The sequence below is a fragment of the Wolffia australiana genome, chromosome 4 (assembly GCF_029677425.1).
Source record: "Wolffia australiana isolate 7733 chromosome 4, ASM2967742v1".
NCBI classification, from domain to species: domain Eukaryota; kingdom Viridiplantae; phylum Streptophyta; class Magnoliopsida; order Alismatales; family Araceae; genus Wolffia; species Wolffia australiana.
Window position 1 is genome coordinate 19,887,726 of NC_135838.1, and position 14,885 is coordinate 19,902,610.

The 14,885-nt window shown below is 32.8% G+C and overlaps 1 protein-coding gene across 8 annotated transcripts; it reads left to right on the forward strand.

Moving 5' to 3' along the window:
* The first annotated feature begins 6,435 nt into the window (after positions 1–6,435).
* LOC144702282 (protein NUCLEAR FUSION DEFECTIVE 6, mitochondrial-like) lies at positions 6,436–8,713 on the forward strand. Of its 8 annotated transcripts, XR_013581221.1 has the most exons (6): positions 6,438–6,628; positions 6,715–6,839; positions 7,038–7,106; positions 7,394–7,453; positions 7,710–7,832; positions 8,091–8,713. XR_013581221.1 is itself a non-coding variant. In XM_078574268.1 (4 exons), the coding sequence occupies exons 1-3, from the start codon at positions 6,495–6,497 to the stop codon at positions 7,055–7,057; spliced, it is 279 nt and encodes a 92-aa protein (XP_078430394.1). In that variant the 5' UTR covers positions 6,438–6,494; the 3' UTR covers positions 7,058–7,106; positions 7,394–7,625. The 8 variants fall into 8 exon arrangements, 5 of the variants coding, with proteins under 5 accessions (XP_078430390.1, XP_078430394.1, XP_078430395.1 ...); XR_013581219.1 differs by lacking the exon at positions 7,038–7,106 and having other exon boundaries at positions 6,440–6,628; XR_013581220.1 differs by lacking the exon at positions 7,038–7,106 and having other exon boundaries at positions 6,440–6,628; positions 8,499–8,713.
* The last annotated feature ends 6,172 nt before the right edge of the window (positions 8,714–14,885 follow it).

The following is a 14,885-nucleotide window of genomic DNA, read 5'->3' on the forward strand; positions in this document are numbered from 1 at the left end:
TTGCATGGGTGCTTAAATTGAGACCCATTTCCCTCTTTATATTTCACTTAAGGTTTTTCTCAAAAAACCCTACAAAGTAAAATATATCCACCAATGCCCTTATGACCTTGTGTGTGTGACCGGCTAGGCCCATTTATCATTCTAGTTAATAACTTTAGTGACCCAATAATATTCATTAGCTAACCTTATTAATTAACAATATCAACATATAAATTAGTTAAATAAGGATCGATTTAACCTAATCGATAGGTTAAGTTTCCAGCCCGAGGGGTGCCAAGCTACACCTCATGCTCTAGAAGATATCGAGTAGTCTCGAACTCTGTCATGGAACCTTTACCATCATCGATAACCGTATATGTATAATCCATCATCCGGGTGAGACTCTTAAATGACATAGGGTATGGTTTATTATCAAACCCTAATCCGTCATTCAATTAGTACTTATGCATAACGGGTATCATTCAAGAATGCCTTGTCTAATATCCTCATTACCCTGGCTTGGGATTTTTCTGCCTCGTCTTCCTTGAGTCAATCTCCTCTTACACCCAGGGCAGATGAACCCGTCTTGACCACTCAATCATCTCCATAAGCTTCGTACTACATCCAATCTATAACTTATTTGAATCCCATGATTAGAGGTTCAAAAGTCATAGTGAAAATGTAGTCATCTGATCTACTCACGAGATGTCCTTGGTGCCTCAGGTCAATGGATCACTTATACAACCGTGACTTGAATCAACCTGATTGATGTTTAGGTATAATACCATTCCGGGATTTGTACAGATCAATTCTGTGAACTCTTTTGCAAAAGAGCGCCCACTATCTGTCCTTAGTGTCACCACACTAATAGCTACATGATCAACTAGTTCTATTCTATCTGAATAATTTGATGTCCGTCTCGACCATCCATCAAATACAAATATTTAGAACACATGTTTAAGGACTAGTGATCACTGTATTATGATCTCATCATAATTCACTAAGTCATTGCATGTATTCACGGACTTCATTATAAACATCACACGAAATAATAATGAACGCAAATATTTTATTCAATGAACTTAAATAAACATGGTAGTATGATTGGTTTGACGGCCACATAATATCCATCCGTAATTAGAAAATTGGTACCTATCAAATGAGGTCAAATTCAGAAAAATATTTGAACAGTGTTAGAAAATATGTTTATCTTCATGTCATAGAAAATTACAAACCCTAAATACATGACTTGACTTGTTCACCATATGGTCAAACTAAGTACCCTCTTCATATAACTAAGGATGTTATTTTATCATCAGTAAAAATCAGTCAACTAGTTGAATGAGGACCTTTTGTGCTTGATCACAACCCCTATTGAGGCATGAATTACTTTCAGCATTCATCAAAAAACATTAAAGCATTTTACTAAATTTCCCTTAAAGCTTAATCTTCACTAGGTACATCTTTGCTATCTCATATATGAGATGCCATTTGGAGGTCAACCTCTTCGTTAAGATTAAATAAAATAGTGTTGAGATTTGTGAGATATCTTCCTTAGAGACTGGGATGATTCTCATTCCATCATATTATATATCCTCACATTGATACGGAATCATCATATGTTGCAGGCCACATACTTCTCTAAATTTTTTGACATGTAGGTTGAGTATATCCCTGTCACTCATTGGGTCCATGATGCTGCATAGGTCCCCATTGAGAACCCATTAGGACTATGGTCCGAAGAAGAGTAAAACTATTTTTTTAGGGCACACACCGATCGGCCAATGAGAGCCCAACTGCCATTTATGATGTGGTCGTATTTATGAGATTGATGGATCCAAAGGCTATTTCAAATTCAAAATGAATTTATGGTGTATCATAATTTGATATATTATTTAACAGAAAGGAGAAAAATCTGACGTGATTGTTTCAACTTCGCCTTAGTGGCTGAACTAATGAGCTACAATTGGAATGGCTGAGATTAAAGCTAAAATTTTAAGATATTTATATTATGAATATTTTTTTCTTAAAAATATTCTATCCCGCACATCCAACCTGGTGGCTACAACAGGCAACGCATAACTGAATGCTGATGCACATATCATGTTATTGGTAGACATTGTGTCCCTGTCAAGCGACTGATCTATGATAGCATTGAATATGGTTTCCTACATTGGATTGCACATTTCAGAAAGATAGAGGAATAAGTTCTCAATATATATTAGAAAGTGATTAAAATGGTAAGCACACGATAAAATTTTATTTCCACTTATTCTTCACCCAAATAAAATCAGGCTAAGACTCTCAATATCAGATTGGATGGTGAGAGTTTGCACCTTAAGGTGATGGGTGGTGAAAAAAACAAACCCGAAGTTGAAACACCTAAATCAAGCCTTGGTGGAATGAAATGTAATGGACTGAATTTCACCCATATGTGAAGTACTTGGTAATTACCAGGTTATAATATTCCTCTAAATAACTTATCTAAACTTATCAATCTTTGAAATCCTCTATGAAATTTGATATTTACCAGAACTTTTAGAATAAAATTGGGAATGAATTCAAGGATTCTTAACTATTCTCCCTTAACCTTGATCATTGTTATTTTATTCATAATTATATCTTAATTTTAATTTTTAAACCCCAAAAACATTCACACTCAATCTGAGACACAAATTTTAATCTCCCCAAATTATCAATATTAACAAAATCCTTTATTTTTGTATCTTCTTAAATTTTGCACTACAACACAAATCTTCCTAAATTATCCTTATCTTCATTCCAGTCTATTTAATCAAAACCAATGTAAGCATCTCTAAAAAAAATTACATCTATTTTCATAAATAAAATTTTAGAAATTACCAAGTTATGATTTATAATAATATTTATAATCTTAATCAAGTTTTAATAATGTGTATATCTAATAAAAACATAAAACTATTGAATAACTGATTTTCCTGTATCAATAAAATATCCTCAAGTACTTAATATTTTATATTTTAATTCATTAACATCAGCAACATAATTATGTCAGTTTTCAAATCGCTATGGGCTGTCTCTAATAATACCTCTGTTTAATGTGATATGACAAATATAAGGATATTTTTTTATTGTCTTTTAGTTTTTCTTCACTTTTATGAATATAACATTCTCTTCCGTGTGTCAAGTTTTTAGAAGTCTCTCTCTGTAAGTAATAAGGATCTAAAAATATTATTTGATGAATATTGAGCTGCTTCCAAATGTGAGATGAATACTCTGGATTTCTTTTCTATCTTACTCGAAAACTTTTATGTTTTAAAATTTATCTTTAAATGTTATCTGTCATCAAGTCTAACGGAGAAACGAAAGACATTGTAAAATTGAAATTTAAGTCATTATAAACATTTTATTTTTAAATGGAACAATTTGAATTATAAAGTTCATTCAAGCCTATTGAATGTCAGTATTATTTCAGATGTATCTCCACCTTCCCTGTACCAGATATTTTTCTGGATTCTATGGATGGAGAAGTTTATTAGCATAACTGTATTTTTTATATAAATTAGAGCATCTCCATTGTTATGAAGAGATGATTTTAATGTCTTTGTTTTATATATCTTCTGATTTATTATCTCAATTTCAATATTACTTTGTAACTTATTTTCTATGCTAGATTTGATGGCTTGTTTGACAGGTCAAGTTATTAATATCAATCTTATTTAGATAAATAAAATGTACAATATTAATTTAAAAACCACATTTTTTAAGGGAGTGAAATAAAATTATATAAATCATTATTTTCCAGGTTGATTAAAAATCCAGGGCTTTTAAAAAAGAGTTAAATGACTAATATTGTTTTAAAAAATTGGTAAAATAAGTTGGTAATTATGGGGGACAATTTCTAGTTGGTTGATTACACATGAATGGTTTTCTATAGATTATTGAACTTTCAAGGACAAGGAAGAAAAGGAATCTGGTGAATTATTTCAGATATATTCAGCCAATCACTACACAAGATATTTCATCAACATCTAATATACATCTTCACTTTTTGATCCATTACCAGTTTTTTTTCATTTATTGAACCTTCAAAATACATTTTTCTCTCTGTGAATGTAATCTACTTATATGAACGCTTAATTTGGTATTCACTCAGTAGATACTAAATTTAAATAATTTTTTCTGAGATAATTGCATTTATTTAACTTACATCGGAAAAAAAATCTCCATATCATTTACAAACATTAACGAAATGGTTAAGTAAACCCCAAAAATCCTAAAAATCATTGAGAACTGGATTTCCAAATTTTATCATACAATATACAAATTGATAAAAATAAATCAAGTATTTCTACTCATAGTATATCATGAATAAAATATTCAGATAGTTTTCTCCCAAATGGACATACATTTGCATAGAATAGCAGATGTATCCTTGGTTTGCAGTTTTAAAAATAATAAAATAGTATATATCCATTTAATGAGAGTTTCAGGTCTAAAGCTGTAGATATACATTGGCACATTTACCCTATATTTAAACTTCAAATAGTTTCAATACAACCATTTCTTTCAAATTATATTCACTCACCAAATTGTATTCTGATATGGTTTGAAAATGTGATTTTTGATAGGCCAATATTTTATGGTCACTTAGGACTTCAAGAAATAACTCAATTTCATTCTTCAATCCTTCCACCTCACCAAAAATTCAATAAACCTAACGAATCATTTCTCCACAAATGTATTTTAAAATTTTCCCATTAACAGAAAATAAAATTTTAAACACAATTTCTCTCAAGATTTTTACTCTTCCCTTTAATGGATAATTCATATGACCTAGATCAATTATCAAAAAAACTATTTTGAAACATCGAGGAAGAACACTTGATTTTATTTGTTCATTTATCATATGATACGACTGTTGTTCATTTATCTTATCTTAATGATAATTCATTATTTTTATGTATGCTTTAGTAGAAATTATTTCAATATGATTTGATATACGTACTTTAATTTTGGGGTCGCTATGTTTATTTAGAAAAATTCATGCTATGATTTGGTACATGAAATCCAAATTCAATGCAGCATAAACTAAAGATCTGTTACAACTGATCTCTAAAACACATTACATATAGAGTACCTCGTGGGCTTTTTCTACCGTTAACTTGTTTCTTGGGAGAGCTTTTTCAAGCTGTTCAGTTTCCCTGCATCTATAGATATCCTCAGTACTAGAGGGTTACTAGAGGTCCTCTCCTTCTTCACCAACTCTTCTTGAAGACCTAGAGAATCTTCTCACCATCAAGGAGTACAAGTGGAGTGAGCACATAAAATAGAGAGAGAAGAATGGGGAGGCACCCAGTTCCGGCTGGCACGGACACCTAAAATGGTTTCCATTTATATATACTTATTAAGAACTTTTTGTAAAAAATCTTATAAATCAAGTATATTTTCCAATGTCCTTATAGTCCTATGCGTGCAATCATAAATGCCGAAGTATTATTCTAGATAATAACTTTAAAGGTCCAATAATATTTATGAATCAACATATAGATTAGTTGAACGAGAACTGATTTAACCCAATCATTAGGTTAAGTTTTAGCACGTGGGGTGCCAAGCTATACTTCGTGCTGTAGAAGATATATAGTCTTTGAACTCTCTTATGGAACCTTGTATATCATTGACTACTTTACATGAGTAATCATTTGTCCTTGCTTAACTCTTGTATGAATAGTGTATAATTAGCCGTCAAACCCTAATATGTCATAGGGTTAGTACTGACGCATAATTGGATCATTGGAGAACATGTGTATCAATAAAACAATAATACATGTGAACCCAATGACCACCGTATTGTGTCCCTTTATCATCTCCATCATGTGTGAAAAATCCTTCAATTTTAGCCAAAAGTAGCACATAGTGATTTGAGTTGAGACCATGGAATCAATCACCATGATGTAGGCAATGATTGGTCCCACTTAAGTTGAATCCAAAAATTCCGAAATCCACCATCTTTCTGATTGACGCTAAATAAATAGAGTTTAATATTTAGGATTTTAACTATTAATATCTGTCTAATAACGGGTAAGGACGATGATGAGCCATCATCATGCCCCCAATTAGTCCTCGTACATCACTTCTAGTGATGATTCCGTCATCATCTCAACAAAATCATGTGTATCATTGTCATCCTTAACAAGATTCAAATGACCCAACAAAATCATCATCATCATCATCATCTATTCGCCAAGCTCACTCATATAATAATAAACAATGCCAATGCTGACTTCGTCTTCATTACTGGTCTACAAGAAGACAGTGATAAGGAAACTTGCATCATCCTCCACTTTCTACCATCTTCCTGATTCTTCCCTCCAAACTCTAACAACAAGTTGCAGTAGAGCAAAAAGAAAGCTATTTTAATTACATGTTAATTATTTTAACTCTCTTAATTATTTTATATGATTCTTTGGCGAAGAGAGCTAGCGTTTTTCCCTTAGAAGTGCGCTCTGATAAGAGTAGAGACAGACGAGCTATCAATGGCGTCTGCAGCCGGAGCCAGATCTCTTCTCCGATCGTCTTCCCTAAGAAGTGCGGGGTCGAGAGCTGCTGCCAGTGGTAGAAATGCCTTCTCTCATCTCCGACCACCGCCTGCGCCTCGCGTCGCAATTAGGTTCTTCGATCGGTCCTCTCCGTCGTTTTCTTTGTGAATCTTGCTGTTATTCTTCTGATTCTTGTTCGTTTTTTTTTTCTGGAAAGATCTCCGATCGAGATGAGCAGCTTCTGCGTGGAATCGCTTCTCCCGATGCACAGCGCCACCGCCTCGGCTCTTCTGACCTCGATGCTGTCCGCCTCCAGGCGTCATCGCTGCTGGTTCTTGGAAGGTAAGCTTATTCCCGGTAGTTTTTCACAAAAAATAGAATTATTTTCTGTTTATCGTCTGTCGCCTAGGGTTTTGAAGTTTACTACGCGTAGGTTTTTTATACTATCCTCGAGAACTATGGACGAAGATCCGGCGATGTATGTCTTTTTTTATTGGAAGATCGGGTCGGAACAAATTCTGATCATTTTTATGTAATCAGTTGGAAATGATGACGTGTGACAAAGTATGAGGGGGAATTAGCAAAATCATTTGTCCTGTGGCATGCTTTGTGAGTATCTTCCAATGTTCTCTCCCTTTTGGACTGCTGCTATTTCGCCTTCAGTTTGTGACACAAAGAAGAAAAACTATCTCTTCGATTACGAATTCATCCTGGAACTACTTCAGCTATATTGCTAAAGAAGATCAATTTTTCATCTGTCTCTCTTTCTTCGTCTCTTACCTGAGTATCTTAATAAAGTTTTTATTCCTCTTTTTCTTATTGGCTCAATTTCTAAAATAACCCATAATCTATCATTCACCTATCACGAACTTACCAGATTCTCTGCCTTGAAACAGCTTGCAATGATGACGTATGAAGAGGTCCCTAATGGGCTCAGGTTCAAAACCTTTCCGCAGGTTAACATAACTCCATCTCGAGACACTCATATTCTCTCTCTAGATTTTGTTCACTCTAAAGAGGATTTTTAGGAGATCCTGCAATAGCTCTCTCCATTTCTTGAGAAATCTTGGAGTTGACTAGGTTGCATTTCTTTCTATCTTCTAGAGAGAGAAATATTTCCCATTGGTTGCCTAAGTTTTCCCCGAAATTCTGTTGCATTTCTTTCTCCTTCCCCCATCTTTTATCCGTGATGATGCCTCGAGGCTGACGCAGTGGCGCTGTGCATCGGAAGAAATTTTGAAATCGAGGTTGAGTGGATTGAGTTGGTGGCACCGAGGTGATCAAATAGCCGCAGTTCAGACTATGGAAAGCTCACAAGGGAGAAAAGTTTGAAAGGTACTCGCAAAGTATGCCTCTAGACAAATGATTTTTGTAGTTCTCTCTCATACTTTGCCACATGTCATCATTTCTAACTGTTTAAATAAAGATGATAAGAATATGTTCCGATTCACTCTTCCAATCATAAAAAAATGCATACCTTGTTGGATCTTTGTCCATTGTTCCTAAGCATAATCTAAAGAAAGAGCAGTTGTTTTTAAAACCCATATTTACAATTTTTTTGAAAAACTGCTGGAAATTTGCTTACCTTCCAAGAATCATCTGCGATGACGCCTGGAGGTGGACAGCATTGATGTCAGACAAGTGGAGGCGGTGGCACTGTGCATCGGGAGAAGTGATTCCATGCAGAAGTTGCTCTTCTCGATCGAAAATTTTAAAAAAAAACAAGAAGAACATCATCATGATTCATCAAGAAAACGATGAAGTGAACAGTTTGAATAACCTGATTGTGACATGAGGCATGGGTGGCAGTCGGAGATGAGCCAAAGCTCAAGATAGTGCAACTGTTCCAGCTAATTTTTTTAGCAAGCAATCTTTCACCATTCTAACTACACTTGCTGCTATAGTGCATGCACGCAGACGGGATGGTTATTTCGTCTGAGGACTAAAGAATTGCACCGTTCGGGAGTTCGGATGAATGACGGAACATAGGATTGTTTGTAGGTCTCAGGACGAGATGACTTTTTTGTCCGTGGATGAAATGACCACCCCCGTCTGCGGTCTTGGACAGTGGACGGCATGGCTTCTGCATCCCATGGGAGTACAGTAGGCGCCTGACAGCTCCAGCTGGACAACCAAGTGCTGCGCCACGTGTCAAATTCTGATTGGTCTAATGTTGAAACTATTACAGTGAAATCATGATTCACACTATCAGCAAACTTGTCCCAAATATTATCCTTCGAAGATTTTTGAAAATATTTTTGCAGCTATATTTTAAATAATAGTTATTTCAAACATCCATACAAATATATTAGCGTGAGAACTATAACATTTGAGGTAGGATTGGAGAACTTATAAGGATGACAATATTGTAACTCAATATTTGCACCATCAGCAACCTTGGCATGAAGATCATCCTTTGGAGTATTGGTACTTTTTAATGCGTGAATAAAAAAGTCCTTATTTCTAACATTAATTTGGAAATTGTCATTTTTATAAAAGATCGTCCTTATTTCTAAAATTTCCCTAATTTACAAAATTACCCTTTTGCGACCACCATGTTGGAGGAGGATAATTTGGGCATTGTCGCTTCATGGAATACTTATGGGGGACAAGGATGAAATATATATTTATAAAATGCATAAATACCCAAATAATCCTCAAAAAATCTAACTAAATATGGATATCACTATATCTTATAAAATATTTATTAAACAACTAGAGAAAAAATGTTTTATTGCACATAACTCAGGAAACACCCATCAAATCATCAATTATTACAGGAAAAACTTTCCAATATTTGGTTAAACTTAGTTTCTAATTTGAAAGTTTCATCCATAACATTCTATAATCTTAGAAAACATATCTGTATTTAAAATATGAAATGTTACAGTCATGTGAACGTTCACTAGAGTATGCTTTATTCCAATAGATGTTTATTGATGCATGATTTTAACCAAGTTAGCTAAGAACAATTTTAACTAATCTATTCAAAATTTGAACTCAAGTACAATGGTTCTAAAATTTTTAGCTTGATAGAAAAAGCTACAAAAATTAAGCAAATTTATGAATTACAAAGATTATACTTTAGCATATCATCTTTGATAATTTTAAAGGCGTATGAATGAAAATAAATGAGTTCAAAATATTTGTGATTGGGACGTATAGATATTTGAATTTATTATTGAAGTCCAAGATGAAAACCCATATGAACTAATTAAAAGGGCTTTACGTATGTTGCTAAGAAGAGTTCATAGTCTATGATGTTGAAATCACACTTGAAGAATTATTAGTAAGTTAAATATATTTTTTAAAAAATAAGCATAAATTAAAGTGATTTTAAAAGTTTTTAATGCTAGAGCTCTTATAAGAGTTGAATGTTTAGACAATTAAATGCTACATGATATCTAAAATTGAAGAAAAGCCTTTTAAAATCCATATTTAAGATAAAAATTGGTTATTTAAGAAGAGGAAATTTCAATATTTGTCATGCTATGTAAGACAAGGTGGTAAAGAATGAGACAAAATTTTGATTTTAAAAACTATGAAATATTATCATGCTATTTAGGTCACCAAAGCCTAATCACGATGAACAAGAAGATGCAGAAAATAAACTAAAAAGTTACACCGGGAGAATCTGGATCTCCAGCTCAGCTCCAAACCCTTATGGAGATGGGTTTTGTTTTTCTCTTTTTTCAAATACCCAATCATTCTAAGAGATACTCTAGGGGTTTGCATTAAGTAACACAGCAGACCAATTCTAATTAATCAAATTCTAATTATAATAATGTTATATAAAATATATTTTCACATCATTTTTACCTGATTTTAATGCCAAACTCACGAGAAAAAGTAATCTCAGAGTCCAAATAAATTCAAAGTCACAGTTAAATGAATGGATAAATGTCTTATACTCTCGAAGGCAAACCAAGGTAAATGTTTAAATTTTAATGAAAGTGCATTCTAATAGTTCTCTCTAATTACATTATCTCTATCAGCTTTTACCAATCAAATAGAATTTCTCTGCATTTGACTCAATAAAAGTCACACATTTAAAATCAAATCTAGCTATTTCAATATCCTAAATCAAATATAATTCTACTAACTGTTAATCATCATAAGGTGTAAGGAGCTTACATCTTACTTGAATTTAAAACTCTTTAACCCTAAATATAATATCACCAGAAAACTTTAAAACCACCTATCTCATGGAAAATAACTAACATGATCAAAACTTTATTTATTCTCAACTGGCTCCTTTTGTACAGATATTGTTACAGATCACTCAAAATGCATTTCAATCGATTTCATTCCAATAAAAATATGATATTTAAATAGTTTTGTTAATTTATATTTCTCAAATATTATGTTAAGCTATTACTTTATTTGTAACAACTTGCTAAATTCAGATACACCTAGATATTTGAATTGAAGGCATGAATGCAATGTATGAGTTTGAATTCTGTAAAAATTCAAAGACCATATATTAAAATTTTAATATTTTTAATTATTACAATTATTTGATAGTGATGGTACTACGTGGATATAATTTACACTATGAGAGAGAATGGGTGAACTGGTGCACATGGATTTTATTTATTTTTTACGTTCCTTTTTATATGCATTGAGTTACAATTACCTCCCCTTCTTTAAACTTGATATTTTTTACCTTATTTTAGAGACCCTAACATCCATACACCTAGCCACCTAGGATGCAATAGATTCTAAATGACCATTAGCAAATACTGGCGATGACATGATTTTGAATGATCTTTAAAACATATCAGAAGTCCTTGAAGTCTACCCTGAATCCCTCACACTAACGTCATGAAAGCCCTTCACCATTACTTACTACCTTTGAGCTGGCCTAAATCTCAGATGTCCTTCCATCCTTGACACCATTACATGGGTACCAAGTGTGCATTCTCAACATGAATGATCCTCCTTTGTCCCAAAATGCAGTAAAATTCAACACAGCCTCACTTCTCTAAAGTCAAGCTCTAACTCTTTATGAAGCCCTTTAAAACTCACTTCAAGCCACATCTCGACTCAGGAGCCAACCGAATATTCCTTCAGTCAACAAATAGGGTCTTTCAAATAAAAATAAATTTTAATTTAACATATTTCATCCAAAACTATATTCTACTTCCAATCAATATGATAGTAATATTTTAATGCAAGTTTTATAATGTCTAACATCAAGATAACACTAGCCATTAAATATCATTTTGAATATCCACATTCTGAAGTATAAAAGAAATCTTGTCTCGATAACTAGGATACTACTCAAAATGGTTTAATCCAAATTATCATATAAATCCAATCCAGGCTGTTAATATTTATATCGTTCAATTTTTTAAGCCGATTACCCTTTCAATATGAGTCTCACTGTATGCATGATGTGATGCGTAATGGAAGTAATTATTCATCCAAATCAGTACACTTAATTTCTCATATAATCACTAAATGAGACTCAATTTCACAAGTCATAAATATTTCGATAATTATCCGCGTCATATCTGAAATAGACCGGCACATATAATTGGTCGATAAAAGGTAGAATGGCACGACTTCAGCTGTGATAAAATGTTTACCAGATGATAACTAAAATATACCAATATTAAAGATAAGGTGTGACTTTGGGGGAGTTTACAAGATGAAGTTAGTTCAGGAGTGAAGGCAGTGCTAATTTATAAACACGTTAGATAATGAGGTTTAAATGGAAAAACAGAGAAATAAATCAAGGAAAATGTGAAAAAAATTAAAATGTGTTTCAATTATTGATGACATATATTAAAAATCAATAATTTAAAGATGAGTCTTATCACAATGTATTCAGCTATATACAGTATAAAAAACTTGAGATGTATTTATAATATAAGTTAAATTCAAAATCACCCAATAGTTTTTTCTCTCATACACTATTAATCACATTTAAATCTACACATCCACAAAAGCCTTAAAATAGAAAATTTTTAATCAACATAGTGAAAAATAAAAAATATTGATTCGAAATTTCAATAATATTCAACAGTAGAGCATAACATCAATGACATTTCTCATAAAACTACATTTTCCAACTATTTTCTGTCAAATTTAATTTTACCGAAACTAAAAGATGTCTCAAATTTAATGTACGACTTAGGAAAATTCAAGACACCATTTCTTTAATTTGACATTAGGAGTTTGGATTATTCCATGTTCAAATAAAAAGTTCTCAAAAATAAATTTAAAGAAACAACCAATAATTGTTAAAATCTGAAGTGATAAGGTTTAAGTTTTATAAATTTTATCAAAAAGGTGATTTAACATAAGTGATTTATATCATTAAACTAACAAATTTGAAAGTTTGAAATGGGAAATTTGAAATTTTTTGGATGGGAAATCTAACAAATTCATAAGAAGTTTTTGGCTCAATATTTGAAAGAATAAAAAATGAATTTTTCGCTTGAATATGTAGAAAGGTATGAACATTGGGAAAAGTGGTATAAATATCTTTCAAAAATATAATCGAAAGCTTCATGGAATAAAAGTACTTTCAAGATACCTAAATTTCATAACTTTTTGCTGGTATAATTTATTTGGTAAATAGAAATGCTAATATATATCAGATAAACTAGTCATGGAAATTGTCAATGGATGTCAATCTGGAAAATTGAAAAAAACAGATCATAGGATTCATGATTTAAGAGTTACAAGTAAAATAGCTTATGAATCTCAAAATTTATGCATGCATATTTCTATAGTTACTAATTTTCCATTATTCATAAAGTCAAAATAATGTATTTCAACATGTAAAAATTAATTTTTTTATTCTTAAAAAAAATTCAATTAGAAACGGTTGAAAAATAAGATGTTTAGGAAGTTTGAAAAAACATATTGGTTAAGAAAATTCTAAATATGGAAACAACAAGAAAATCTCTGGGGACATAGATAAATATGTTACATAGATCTAGGATGAAAAACACAGGTCAGCAGTAAAATTTTCCCTAACGCTTTGACGTTAATGTTTAATATTAATGTTTATAAAATTTTTGAATGACATCACAGATCACAATCTTGTTTTTTTCAATTTTTTGTTGTGCGCACTGTGATTTGGATTTTGTAATCCGATAAAGCCAGTGAGAGAAAATCAAGTAAAATTATATATTATATGATAGAAAAAGGGAATATGTCATCTCAATATTTTAAGTTAATTTATTGAGTAATAAGTTACCTAGTGGGCCAATAATTAAGATAACCCTTTTTAAAATGAAAGTTGACAAGAAAGAATTCCTTCAGTTTTTTATTTGATGCAATTTTTCACAAAGAATTATCGATGATTATGTTCATGAATATCACTCCAGGGAAGACACATTAAAAAGAAAAGAGATAATTGAAGCTCAAGAAATAACAAAAGATACTTATCTCTGTCATGTGTTAGACCCCTAACTAGGCGGCATTCCCTGCTCAGAGCCCTGCGTGCTTATTGGGAGGGCATGTTCATGTTAGACTCACGATGTGTAATGACAGAGTCCTATTTATTGTTACGCCGCACTAAGGGTGGTGACGCCCTACCTGCTCTTTCAGGCCATCGCCCACGCAGTGGTGATACACTGCGAATGGTGTGTGTGCCTGTTTGCGCTTAGGTGGGATGGATCAGGTGAGCTCTGTGCATGCTGGGCACGCGGCCTGATGAGAGCGCGCGTGCGGGCGCCAACACTTTGCGCACATGCGCCAAATGCCGCGCGAGAGTGCCTAGCGCCGCACGTGGACGTGGGATGCGCAGGCCGGGAGGTAGTGCAGCGGGTCAGCGTGTAGAGTTGTAGGGGGAGCCGTGTAGCACACGCACAGGCCTCGCATGAATTGCCTAGATCTACGTGACTGATAAGCCAAAAATAGGGGTAAATTTTATGCAATTTTAAACCCTTGTCGTTGTCAATTTTAGCTTATACAATAAAATTTATAAAAACTCTGCTTAAGATGTGTAGTGATAAGTACGAGTGTCGTCCAAGGGAAGCAAGTAAGGAATCCAATTGATGTTCTTCTTGAATAATTTGAACCTAATTGGGGTTAATTTAATCTTCAACAGAGATTAAATCACCCTAATTAGATGAGAAATTTGGAGGGGGGGGAGGGGGTAGAAGAGATGAGAGGAGTAGATGAAATAAGGGGCTCTAAGTTGAATTAATTGATCCAATTGAAAGGATCAAAGAATTCAATTACAGAGATTAGGAAGAAAATTTAGACGTGTTTTGGTTGGTTCTTTAGGTTTGACAATTCAGTATTAACTACTCACTTGGATAATGAAATGGAAAATTTAATATCCTAGAATGTTAACCCTCTTTATAAGTTTTTTTATAGTTTTCTTTTATATGCACTTGGAATAGCTAGGAAATCTCTCAATTTCTC

What these genes read in the sequence shown, in the direction of transcription:
- LOC144702282 (XM_078574264.1), top strand. Translation starts at nt 6,495, where the DNA reads ATGGCGTCTGCAGCCGGAGCCAGATCTCTTCTCCGATCGTCTTCCCTA. An exon ending in GCGCCTCGCGTCGCAATTAG is followed by an intron (nt 6,629 to 6,714) that starts GTTCTTCGATCG and finishes TTTTCTGGAAAG; the next exon opens with ATCTCCGATCGAGATGAGCA. An exon ending in TCGCTGCTGGTTCTTGGAAG is followed by an intron (nt 6,840 to 6,930) that starts GTAAGCTTATTC and finishes TACTACGCGTAG; the next exon opens with GTTTTTTATACTATCCTCGA.